This window comes from Rhagoletis zephyria, unplaced genomic scaffold (genome assembly GCF_001687245.7).
Source record: "Rhagoletis zephyria isolate East Lansing unplaced genomic scaffold, Rhagoletis_zephyria_1.1 Rzeph_scaffold_01334, whole genome shotgun sequence".
Classification (NCBI taxonomy): domain Eukaryota; kingdom Metazoa; phylum Arthropoda; class Insecta; order Diptera; family Tephritidae; genus Rhagoletis; species Rhagoletis zephyria.
The window spans coordinates 19,697-31,779 of NW_016158418.1; the positions used below are offsets into that span (position 1 = coordinate 19,697).

The following is a 12,083-nucleotide window of genomic DNA, read 5'->3' on the forward strand; positions in this document are numbered from 1 at the left end:
ATCAGATTTTAAAAACTAAACCTGAGGAGAGGATTTATAGATCTTTAATATCATGTAAAACAATCTCTTATAAGACATAGATTGCTGTGAGTTTTCGCCTGGCAAAATTAAAAAAACGCTTATTTTTCCTAATTTTTCTCAACTTAAGCTATTTTCAATTTCAAAGACTTCTCAAAAAATTACCAAATAACAATTTAAAAGTAAACTCATTTTCGCACAAATTTAAAGAAATCCGACCAAAAATTTTCTAAGTTAAGGAATTGAAGTGGAAATACGGTCTTACATTTTCTTGGATTTTTAGATATTTTGTGCAGTGTAGCTAAGGAATATATCAATATTCTCTGAAAACTTATAAATAACGTTAAATTACAGGCATCTAACCCTAATTTATTTTTCATGCAAATATAGTTTCGAGTATTTTTTATGAAGTGTGAAGTAAAGCGTTTTGTGATATAATATTACTTTTCGTTCTGTGAATTTAGTGCAAGGTCTAATAAATAAACTACTCCTTTCAACCATAAAAAACTTAACCTTTCGAACGGTTCTTTGAGATAACGCACCTTCAGTTACGCCTCGCTTACCAGCGGTTTTTTTTTCAAACGTATGTATATCTCTTGCGTTATTTTTTTTTGTATTTTTATGTACATCCATATACAGTAGTTATTGGATTACTTTTTTTTTAATATTTATCGTACTGTAACTTAAAAACTGATTAAGCACAAAGCAATAGTAATTACATACAAAGTACACACATATTTATTTTAACATTTAACAATAAATCAATCTTCATTTCACCATCGTATCTGCTCATCAATCGCATAATGTGGCCATATCAATTCGATCTTTTTCACTTTTTTCTGGTGGCGTCAACGTCTCTGTTTCGCTATTCGACGCTACCGAGTTCGGTTTGTACCGATAAGCCACAAACATGAAAACAATCATATCAACAAACATAAGGCCGGCAAAGAGGAAGAACTCGTACGCTTGTGAATCGAACAGCGATAGTTTCGCTATAATTATGACGAGTAAATTTCCGAATGCCATTGTAAGTAGCCAACAAGCTTGCAGTACTGATTTCATTGTCAGTGGCGCCTGTGCGTATGAAAACTCCAAACCAGTTACGGAGAACAACACCTCACCGAGTGTCATAATAACGTATTGCGGAATCAACCAGAAAATGGACATCGAATTGGGCTCCGTTACAACTAATACATTATTTCGGTATTGTCCTGATGAATCTTCGTTTATTAAAATCGTGTAAATGCCACCAACTTTGAGATATACGCTGACAATCTCCACATTATCAACTAATATTTGATAGGTGCCCGACTTAAGCTCCGTTATGTTGCGCAAGGTGGCTGGCTCGGTGTGCTGAATCGTACCTTTTTTATTTTTCCAATCAATTTGGCGACTTGGCTCTACATTTGCCAATGTACGTCCTAGCGGATAGCCCCGACTGGGTTTACTGATTGTGTCCACTCCCCAGACTAGAGGTTGAGCTGTGTTTTTTGAGTTCAAAAACAAATAATGGCTGGTTGAGGAGTTGAAAATAAAAGTTTGGCTGGGGAATGAATCACAACTCGCACTTTTGCTGGTAACATCGAATCTTACGTATAGGAAACCTTCCGAGCCGATGTCTGTGCTATTCTCGTACATATTGAGTGACTCCACATCAAAGTTGAAATTCGTCAAATTGGTGGTAATGGAATAGTCGCACAATTCGCCATTGTAAACACGAAGCTGAGCATTTCCGGCGCTGGGCAAGACAGGATAAGTTTTCTGCAAATGAATGAATGTTATTTTATTTTTCTTCTGAACATTAAGGTCTGCATTGTATTTAGAGTGAGGGGTTAATTCGCATTCGGAAGATAATTACCGATTTTCAATATAACCGTTTGGGTTAACTGCGTGTGAGCTAACTTCTTACAGTCGAAAAGGCCCTAAGGCCCTGTGATATAAGCACCTATAGTTAAGTTCCGAATGTTAACCCTCCACTGTGAAAGCGACTTGGCTCACCTCCAATTGTAGTTCGACCAAACCGGAAACAACGAAGGCTATACCAGCGAATATTCCACCCAAAGTCAGCTTTTGCAAAGGACGACGAATACCGACCAGACCAAGTAAAGGATAGAATGCAAGTTCATAGAGCGGAATGAATGCCAAAATCAGGAGAGGATTTAACATTTGCATTTGATCGGGTTTGATATCCCATGAGCCCATGTCGCCATCCATCCGAGTTGCCTGGATAGTCCACCGTGAGCTCTGCTGGTCGAAAAGCGCCCAGAAGACAGGCAGCGGCAGATAGAGTACCAAAATACGCATCAGCACTTTCACATCTTCAATTAATTGACGGTCATACTTCTTATCCGCATAGTCTAACCAGTGTTTACGAGGATTGGTCTTCTTCTCCTTCCATTTTGTAGCAATAGCGTTCTACATATTTGGAGTAACTTTGTTAGTTCTTATGTAAATTGCTATGTATTTTTTTCAGTGTACCTACGCCAACAGTTTTGCTGACCAACATCACCACATTACCCGCTGGTGCTTTACTTTTATAGAATGGGCGGCCTAGGATGAAGATAACTAGAAAATACGAGTGAGCGTATAAATATATAATTTCAATAAGACTCTTACATTTATCTCTTCAGTGTAAATGTACTCACATAACGATACAGCCATGAGGATAGCCGGTCCGCCAAAAGCTAATGAGGGGCATTCCTGTTCGCCGAAACAATAAACATCTTCACGCAAAATTGGTGTTGCTGTGATCGAAATTAATGCACCAGCATTGACTGCAAAGTAGTAGAGCGAGAAGAATGTCGCCAATTGTTTTACTTGTTCGGGTAACTTGAACTGGTCACCACCAAAGGCGGATATGGACGGTTTCATCATGCCCGAGCCCAGCCCTATCAACGCTAAACCGGTCAATGTAATCGTCCTGGCGGGCAAATTTAGCGGAGGCACAGCACCGAGAGCAATCAATGCTGCCCCGGCAACATAGACAAGTGAGAAATAAGATATAGCTTTGAATCTTCCAAGCCAGCCGTCGGAGATGATAGCACCCAAAACGCATAGGAAGTTATTGACCACAGCAAAGACGTGGAAGATGATGGTGGCATCGTCGTCACTATAAAGGAGTTGACGACTCAGGTACAGGACGAGAACGGCTGCAAAAGGGACAGGGTAATTATAGTATATATGGAGCCCTAACCGCCAAAAAAAAAACGTAAGCGACATTTTTATAAATTTTTTTTCGATGCAGAAATGCAACCAGATCAGTGATCAGCAAAGAGTGCCTATTTTGATATTCCCCGCCACTCAGCGTATTTTGGATATAAGTACACATATGCACAACGACATTGATTTATGTGTATATGTTGCCATAGTTATGAATACGACGCCCTCATCACACTCATACCATCCCCAACAAGTGTGATCCTCACCTCAATGGAGTTTGATATACAATATACATGGCATGAGTGGAATCATGTGAATCATTCAACTCAACCCGAAATTTGTAAGTCGGTTTTGATTGATTGTGTTTGCTTAAATATGCATATGTATGTATGTATGTATGTAAGAGTGATGCAGCAAGCAAGCAGCGATGTCATTCCCTCAATCTTAAAGAGGCTGAGAATTTTTGAGATGCTGAGGCGTAGGAGTGGCGTTTATACCCCATCTCCCCTCCCCACGAAGCAATATTTGGTTTCTGGTTCCAAAGGGCCCCTTGAGGATAGTTCGCTCGCTGAGGATAGGCCCTAGAGACTGTTCAGTGTCAAAAATAAAATTTTCGAACAAATTTCGTTTGCGTTTTTGTTGGGCATTTGAAATAAAGCACTTGCTGTAATTTTGTTGCTGTTTTACACTTACTGTGCATGCCATAGTAGTAAACACTTCTGAAAAACTCATTGTTGAGGAAAAAGAAGACCGATTTTGGATAAGGAAGATTCTGAAAATAAATTGACTTGTCATTGCAATCAAAGACATCGAGTACTTCATTTTTGTATGATAATTAATAAGGTTTTGTTGTATTTTTTTTATTCTGTTCATAATTTTAATTGAGCAAGGCACTACGCAAATGTATATTTAATATCTGTAGACTTTTGACAAAATAACCTCTGTGCTTTCTGAAGGTTGGAATTTAAAGTAAATTGTAAGAAGCTTCCATTTAACTTTCATTGAGATAGCATTTTGAACTACTCCTAATAATGACTAAACATAAAAATATTTATCCATAACTCAATGAATTACTGCTTCTAAGAGAAAGTTACGTCACTCGAGAGAAGTTGTTTTGTCAAAAGTCCAAAGATATGATGTAGTCTCATCTGCAGTTCAGAACTGAATTTTTTTACGATCAGAATTAAAACTGAGGATTCCTCAAAGCAAACCGTAATCTTACCTTAATTTGTCCCTCTGCTTCTGATATATTTGATAATGGCTCGATAGTTTTTGCTGCTTCTGCTTCAGAGATGCCATTCTTCATAGATTTGCCATTGGCTATTGGTTGAGAATCTGATATCTGAACTTCATCAGTGGTTTGCTTATTATCTGTGATTGGATTTATAAGATAACTTATTACAATCATTTTCATCGAATGTCATTAAGGGCCGTTTGCACCATGTCTAGTTAATTCTAACTCCAGGATGTACCTCCAGTTAGCGTTAACTAGACATGGTGCAAACGGCCCTAAATGATTTAGTATAACAGAATTTTATCAACGTGAAGCCTTAGAAAAAATTATTTTTGTATCCAGATTTTCTCGGTTTCTAGTAATTTCTTTTAAATATATGGTTTTCCAACACCTAGACTTCCGGTCTGTTTAACTCACTTTCGGTCCAAACCGGAAAAAAAATTCCTAAAAAAAAGAGCTATATTGTTTAAGAGCACTCCGATTTCAAAAATTAAAGAGTTCGAAGTTCGACCTAAAACTAGTTTGGTACTAAACTAACAATAAAGCAATGTAGAAGCCAACGGGAGACAACAGTGACTGAAGGGCGTTCGATTTTTGTCCCTTTGTTTTTTTTTTGCTGAATCAACGCTTGCGTCCTCCAAACTTAGAGTTGAGTGTTATACGGGGAGCTACTGGGTGGGGAAATGTATCCAAATTGATATTATTTTGCCTTAAATTTTGAGGGATACTTTTTTTTCTTCAGTGTAAATTTAGATATATTTCCCAACTCATTCGGAATAAATATTAGAATTTTCGGAATAATCGGAGGCAATTTGAAAATTTGTTTTAAAAATTTATTTTTATTAATGTACCTAAACCCTCGGTCTAACACTTAGTGTAGCCCCAAAATATTATTATTGCTATTATTTCTGAAACCAAAAGCAGATATAACTGGGGTGACTGCAAACGTATGTAAATGTTTGACCTCAATACAAGTTCGAAAGGCAGGGAAAACCACATACCTACATATGTACATACATATGCACCTGATATTATGAGTGCAATCTCAGGTATGTATGGCAGAGAAACATTTTCCACGTCTCCCGTTGTTTACATGGAAAAATTTCACTAGCTGCTATCGCAATTCGAAAAGCGACAAATTTAAATCTCCACAAATCAATTCATGAATCGATATTTTTCACGACTGGGTTCATTATTGCAAACACTTCGCTTTATCAGTTAAATGGAAATCAAACTCGAAATTTTTAGATTTCGCTGTGACAACGAAATGGAAAGCACAGATAATGAAAACGACGTACTTAGTGTTTAAGGTCAGGGACCCCATCAAATACAAAAACGCATGCGATCGTGTACACGCCGCAGACGCGTTTTCGGGTCAAAATATATACATATGTATGCGAACAGGTTTTTTTCACAAATAAAAGTTAGTATACTCGTAAAGAACAAATACAAAAACGCGTTGACGGACGACGAGTATGGCAAACAAAAACATCAAAGAGACCAATATACAGGGGTAGGCACTCGAAGTGTTACCAATTAAAAATTCTATACCGCTGTGGTGTAGTCGTGCAGTGCTAAGCAGTGCGGGCTGCCACTCCGCAGGCCCTGCGTTGAAGCCCTGGTCATAGCAACATCGCAAAAAAATTAAGAAAAACGTTTTTTTTCTCAACAGCGGTCGCCCCCAGCAGGTAATGGCAGTATATTTCTGCCATGAAAACCAGCTTCTCATAAAAATATAATCGCCGTTCGGAGTCGGCGTAAAACTGTAGGCCCTCCCCTTTGTGTGACAACACGCACGCCACAAAACGGAGGAGAAGCTCGGCCAAACACTGACATATGTATAAGCGCCAATCTATTATTGTTATTATTAATTTTGTCTATTTCCCCTTTTTATTTATGTAAAAAATCAGTTCATAATAAAAATTAAAGAAATTTTAAGAAAAGTGTATTACTAAGTATTCGATGTAGGTAGCTAAATCTTACAGTAATGCACTTTCCTTCAAATATGATATGTTTTTATGATGACCTGATGTTTGTAAAAAAAAAATACACAACGGTTGCATTTTTGCGCTATAATTCGTCACTTGTACGCAAGCATTCCGCAGGGCCTGGGTTCAAGCCCGGTTCAACCCGGCATATTTACATAAGTTGTGAAAGATACCAAACCTAGGGTTTTTGATCTTGACATATTCAAGAAAAAATAATAATAATTCTGCGCTTTTGAGAAAAAACACTGACATTAAATAAATAGTATTGTTCAATTTTATATCCCGCATACGGATCTGTCACCCCCGTATTGAATTTTGAAAAGGAGACCTGCAAATTTTGTAATGTGACCTCTTAAATAAGCGTTTATGAATAATATCGCACGTTTAATAATATAAAGAGAATTATTTCAAAATTTTAATTTTGTGGAAAAACGCAATAAATGTTTGAACAATTCGTATAGTTGGTATATATATCAAAATACATCTGTTAGGCTGAGTGTATTCTCCTTATCAAGCTTGTTAGTTGTATGATGCAATTTCCAAAAGCTTAAATTTTGAGTTACATCTGTATATTAGTAAACGTGCGATATGTATAAATCGTTTAATTTTTGTATGATTTTCAATATATAAATGTACCATTTTCTTTCGTCATGTTGCCTCGATGTTGCGAACAGAAATCCTTTGGCGCTTAATCCAAGATCTTTCTCTTTCACTTTTTATGTAAGTTCGATCCTTTTTCGTACCGCTTTTGTTGATTATCTATACATATTTATTTCCCTTTTCAAATATCGTGTTTGTTTTTTCAAACCGATCGCGACATTCGCTTAAAGTGCAGCCGCGTTCACTTGGTTTGCGAGTTTGTTTTTTTTGTTACCTGTTCTGGGGAGAATACACGTCTAAGCCAGTTAACGGCGATAAACAGACTGATTTCTTAGAATTAACGCCAACACATATTGAATGCACGAACAGTGGCAAATGAACCATCTACATTTACAATTGCATCCACGCACCAAAGGCAGGCACACTTCATCTAATGTACATTCCTATGTATGTACATATGTATTTTAGTACAACAAAGGAGACTGTAAAGTGCGTAGTCACACACATACTTATGTACGTACATAACATCGGTAAGAACTAGGGATGTTAATTTTTTAGCTTTTTCCGATTCCGGGATTTTCGGTATGTTGGTATCACAATCCCGGTATTTAGATACTCATTACTTTTCAACAACTTAAATCGAAAAAATTCTTCTATATTGTTTGTGAAGCTCGTCTACTATAAAAGAAGTAATAAATAAATGGGTTTGAAACCTACTTTTTTTATTTAAAGTGGCGTCTTTGTTTTTTCTCTCTGACGTCAGGATTTATTATAAAAATTATTTAAAAAATTCAATGCAATGTAGAATAAAAATATGGGTACCAAGTGCAAGAGGAAATTTCTTAAGAATTTAAAAAAATTTAAACTTTTTGGATTCACAAGGACGAATAGGTAATTTTTTAAGCTGATAAAGTTAGCAGGACGAAGTTCGAGGATCTTTTTGGGTTTATACAAGTATAATTTTTTCAAAAACAAATATTGCGAAATTTTAGGGATGAAATTTTAAAATGACATTTTCAATACTTACCAGTCTTCTGCACAAAAAACTTGAATCTGTTTAAATTCTTCAGAATTTCCTCTTTAATGTGATACGCATACTTCTTTTCTAAGCACATTCCTCTGAATTTTTAAAATCATTTTTGAACTACTGACAACAGAGTGAAAAGCTAAAAACGCATTTTTACTATACTTGGCCCATGGTTTCGCGAATATATTGATATTTGTGTTTAAAATTTGCTATCGCATAGTGTTATATGTATAATGAGCTGGATATTTATAAAAAAAATATTAGTCGTTTAATAAAAATAAAGAAATATAGCCAACACTGGTCAAGAAAAGGAGTTTCGATTATTGCCATCAGTGCAAATTTCTAATGCCGAAAATCCCGGGATTATTTGCCATGAATCCCGGGATTTTTGGGACCTTGAAAAGGCCGGGATCCCGGGAACCCGGGATTAACATTCCTAGTAAGAACCCTGCAAAAACATTGTGTGACTAATCTCTAAAGAATATTTCGGGGTTAGTCTCCGCGGGGCTGGACTTTAAATAGTCGGAACTAACCTCAAAAGGGTATAATTATGGATCAATTACTTAACATCTACTCATCTCTTATAGCATAGACAAACGGGAAAAATTTCATATGCGGCGTACAAAGTAGTACATAATTAGCAAACTTGGGATTACCGGTTCGAATCTCAGATCGCGTAAATTTTTATTTTGTTTTAATTTAAAACCACTTTTAATACCCATTATATAGGGAAACAGTTAGGCCACGCAACGAACGGCTGAGCGGTGAGCGTCTCCTTAGGACGTGCTCGAACAAAAACGGCCTGTTCCTTTGCATTTTATCCCACCATCAACTCGGTGTAGTCGCTATTTTTACTGGGAAGGCTTAGCAGCATAGTAAAACACGAAAGACGAAATAAAATTGAAATATTAACAGACTATAGATCAATCCAGCGAGTGCGGCAGCGGAGGCGAAACTAAAATCTGATAACAGCAAGATATCGCCGGCGAAGAATTTATGAGCTGTACGGTTATTAACAGGGCCGCCAACTTGGCTCAAACCGTTTCATTTTTGGCATTATTTTACATCGAATGGCACTTAATTTTTCAATTTGGCGCAAAGTGCCAAAATGGCACTTTTAAAAAATAGTAATATTTCAATACATTTTTGTGAAATCCTTTCTATGTACTTCTCTTTCTCAACTAAAATTTTCTAATTTCTAAAGGTTATTCAACTGGTTTATCTTATTTGGCATTGGAATTTTGTTTCAGAAATGTGGTTCTTATTTTATTGCTAAATGGGAAGGACTAAAAAGGATGGCACCTTTTTTGGTACTTTCATTTTTCTATTTGGCACATTTTGGTTTTTTTTTATCCTCAATATGGCACCTCATAGCGAAGGATAGTTGGCAGCCCTGGTTATTAATATAGTGATTGATCGCCTTCGAGAGCGTTGAGCAGCTCGCTTATGCGTGTTTGCTGTGATAACTAGCGTTGTAAAAATTTTCTTAGTTTTGCTAGATTTGTGCTACATTTCCTATCAAATGAAAGCATAATTGAGTGGTTCACTTGCGAAGTGCGCTATGTAAAATTTTTTCGATTTTTATTTAAAATAGTAACCGAAACGATGTGGGAAATTCTGACTTAATTACAGACGATTCTGATGGATATCCAACAGATGTCTGACCAAATAATCATGGCAAATAAGAATTATCAGACGTGTATGCCCGAAATCGGACATAATTCGATCAGACATATCGGATAAGGAAACAAATAAAATTCTCCAGGCATTTCGCCCATTTCTAAATAGGCAACTTTTTATTCCGACTTGTCTGATATCAGAAATTGTCTTGCAAATGTGCTAGCTGGGTCGTCATTAATTACACTGTACTAATAAAAATTTAAAAAATTAAGCCCAAACTAGACTGGCTTTTCAAGCTCTGGATAGACACAAACGCAGTAGTCTATAGACTAATTGATTCTTTTTTACAAGCTTTTATTATGGTTTACTGCAATCAATTTTTAACCAACTTGCCGATGATCTTCAGACTTCAAAATTCAAACTTAGCTCAGAATCCGATGACAATGCAATGTGAGCTCGTACTTCACATTTCCTCTAGGGGGCGCTGAGTCGTATTTATGATCAGATATGGTTCATATTTGGAATGTATATTTTTTACACGAAATAGAATAACTCCACAATTATTGCCCCATAGGTGGCGCAGGAGTCGAGATATTTAGAAAACCCGTATTTATGGTCCGATAAGTTTCATAAATATTTAAAATGTATGTTACCTACATGGAAGGAAATAACACTACAGAAAATTTAACCGTTAGGTAGTGCTTGTCCTAAAAAAATATTTTTAAATTAGGTCTTTGTTTTTATTTTATATTGGGGTATTCACACCTGCCTGGTTATCAGATTATGTTTTTAACTAGTTTATAAAAACAAAATACACTAGAGCATTATAATTTTTAACCAGATTATATGACAAGCAGGTAAGTGTGAATATTCCGGTTAAAAATGTTTGACAAAAAATTAACACAATTTTCGGAATCAGCGAGAAATGCTACTTAAAAATTGGATAGTGGCGTCCGTGAAAAATGTTTGCTGCCAACCAGTGATATTAGCTAATGTGAAGCATATGTACATCTTAATCTGTTCAGTAAAGCTAGCGCAGTTACTATTCTAAGCTGATATTTATATTGAACGCCTCAAAGAGTGCTAATGAGGAAACGGAGCCTTATATCGTCAAATGTTTATTTATGTTCGGAAAGTAGTAATGCATTGCATAAATAATATCAGCATTCGAATTTATCCAAAAAGTCGCAAAAATTTCATATTAAACCACATTCATTCTTACATTACTAGTAATGCAAAATTGAATGCCCCCTTTTCTTAGGACATCGCCGTGGAAAAAATAATGCATTTTCGAGTGTGTATGCGTTTTACTGACAATTTTTTCGACTACAATACAATACATTTTCTCACTACGAAGCGCTGAAGTGTTAAGCGCCTTCGAGCATTTATGACACTCTTTTCTTAGCACAGAACACAATCGTTCTTCCATAGACGATCGAGGAGTGCACACGCGAGTTAGTGTAACAGAAAATACACTACTGTACCGATGACATCATCCAATGTATGATACAGAATCAGTNTGTCAGCAAATAAAAGATTGAACATTATCAGCAACCAAAACATTCCTATTGAAGATTATCAGCAACCAATAAACAAAAGAAACCAGAGCCTATAAATAGAGGATTAAGCATAGAAATAAGTCAGTCTTCTATTATACTGAAGCATATGAACTTCAGGTTAGAATTGATTTAAGTACATCTTGGTACCAATCAGAGTACATCGAGAGTATGAATTTAACTGGGGGCTCAATAAGTGAATAATAAAAGGAACTCCTAAAAAATCAAATTCCACACGTCCTGAAAAAGAGGACAAGGAGAACCAAAAATAAAACTGGACCGCTTCCGAAAAAAGCGATTACAAGTGTTTGATCAAGGCAGAGGAATCATTATGGAAGCAAGGGTAGTAACCTTGGAACAAGCTTATGCCGCTGTAGAAGCACAATTAGCCCAGCTGCAGCAAGCGCAAGTACCTGAAATCGAAGAATTCCAACCGATAAGTCCCAGGATAAACAATGCAAATGAAATAAATTTGAGACTATTCGAACGGCTACCAGTGTTCCACGAAGACACATCCAAATACAGGACATGGAGGGCAACCATCATATCAGCAATGAGTCCCATAGAAGCCTTTCGAGATACCAAACCATATTACGATGCATTATTTATAATACGTCACACGAAGATCGAAGGAGAACCAGCAACTCTTCTACAGAATCATGGCACAGTATTTCACTTACAAGCAATACTCAATCGCCTAGATTACAGCTACGCCGATACTAGAAGCTATAACGCCCTCATAGAGGAAATGAAAAGACAAATACAAGGAAGACAGACGCTATCCGAATTCCACAGCAAGATCTGTCAAATCTTTAATTTAGCAATGACTAAATGCGAAATTGATTACCCAGGGAATACTCACTCTCTACAGCAGGTCACAA

General features: G+C 36.5%; 1 protein-coding gene across 1 annotated transcript; it reads right to left on the reverse strand.

Annotated features, from left to right (window-relative positions):
- Window positions 1–810: 810 nt before the first annotated feature.
- LOC108363675 (peptide transporter family 1-like) lies at window positions 811–4,585 on the reverse strand. The gene is made up of 6 exons (XM_017617110.1): window positions 4,400–4,585; window positions 3,871–3,949; window positions 2,664–3,167; window positions 2,501–2,583; window positions 2,017–2,433; window positions 811–1,779 (listed from the first exon to the last, which is right to left on the reverse strand). The coding sequence occupies exons 1-6, from the start codon at window positions 4,583–4,585 to the stop codon at window positions 811–813; spliced, it is 2,238 nt and encodes a 745-aa protein (XP_017472599.1).
- Between the last annotated feature and the right edge of the window lie 7,498 nt (window positions 4,586–12,083).

Excerpts from the sequence above, each read along its gene's own strand:
- LOC108363675 (XM_017617110.1), bottom strand. The coding sequence starts at position 4,585 with ATGATTGTAATAAGTTATCTTATAAATCCAATCACAGATAATAAGCAA. Across the intron at positions 3,950-4,399 it reads AAGCAGAGGGACAAATTAAG|AATCTTCCTTATCCAAAATC; the intron begins GTAAGATTACGG and ends ATTTATTTTCAG. Across the intron at positions 3,168-3,870 it reads TTACTACTATGGCATGCACA|CCGTTCTCGTCCTGTACCTG; the intron begins GTAAGTGTAAAA and ends TCCCTTTTGCAG.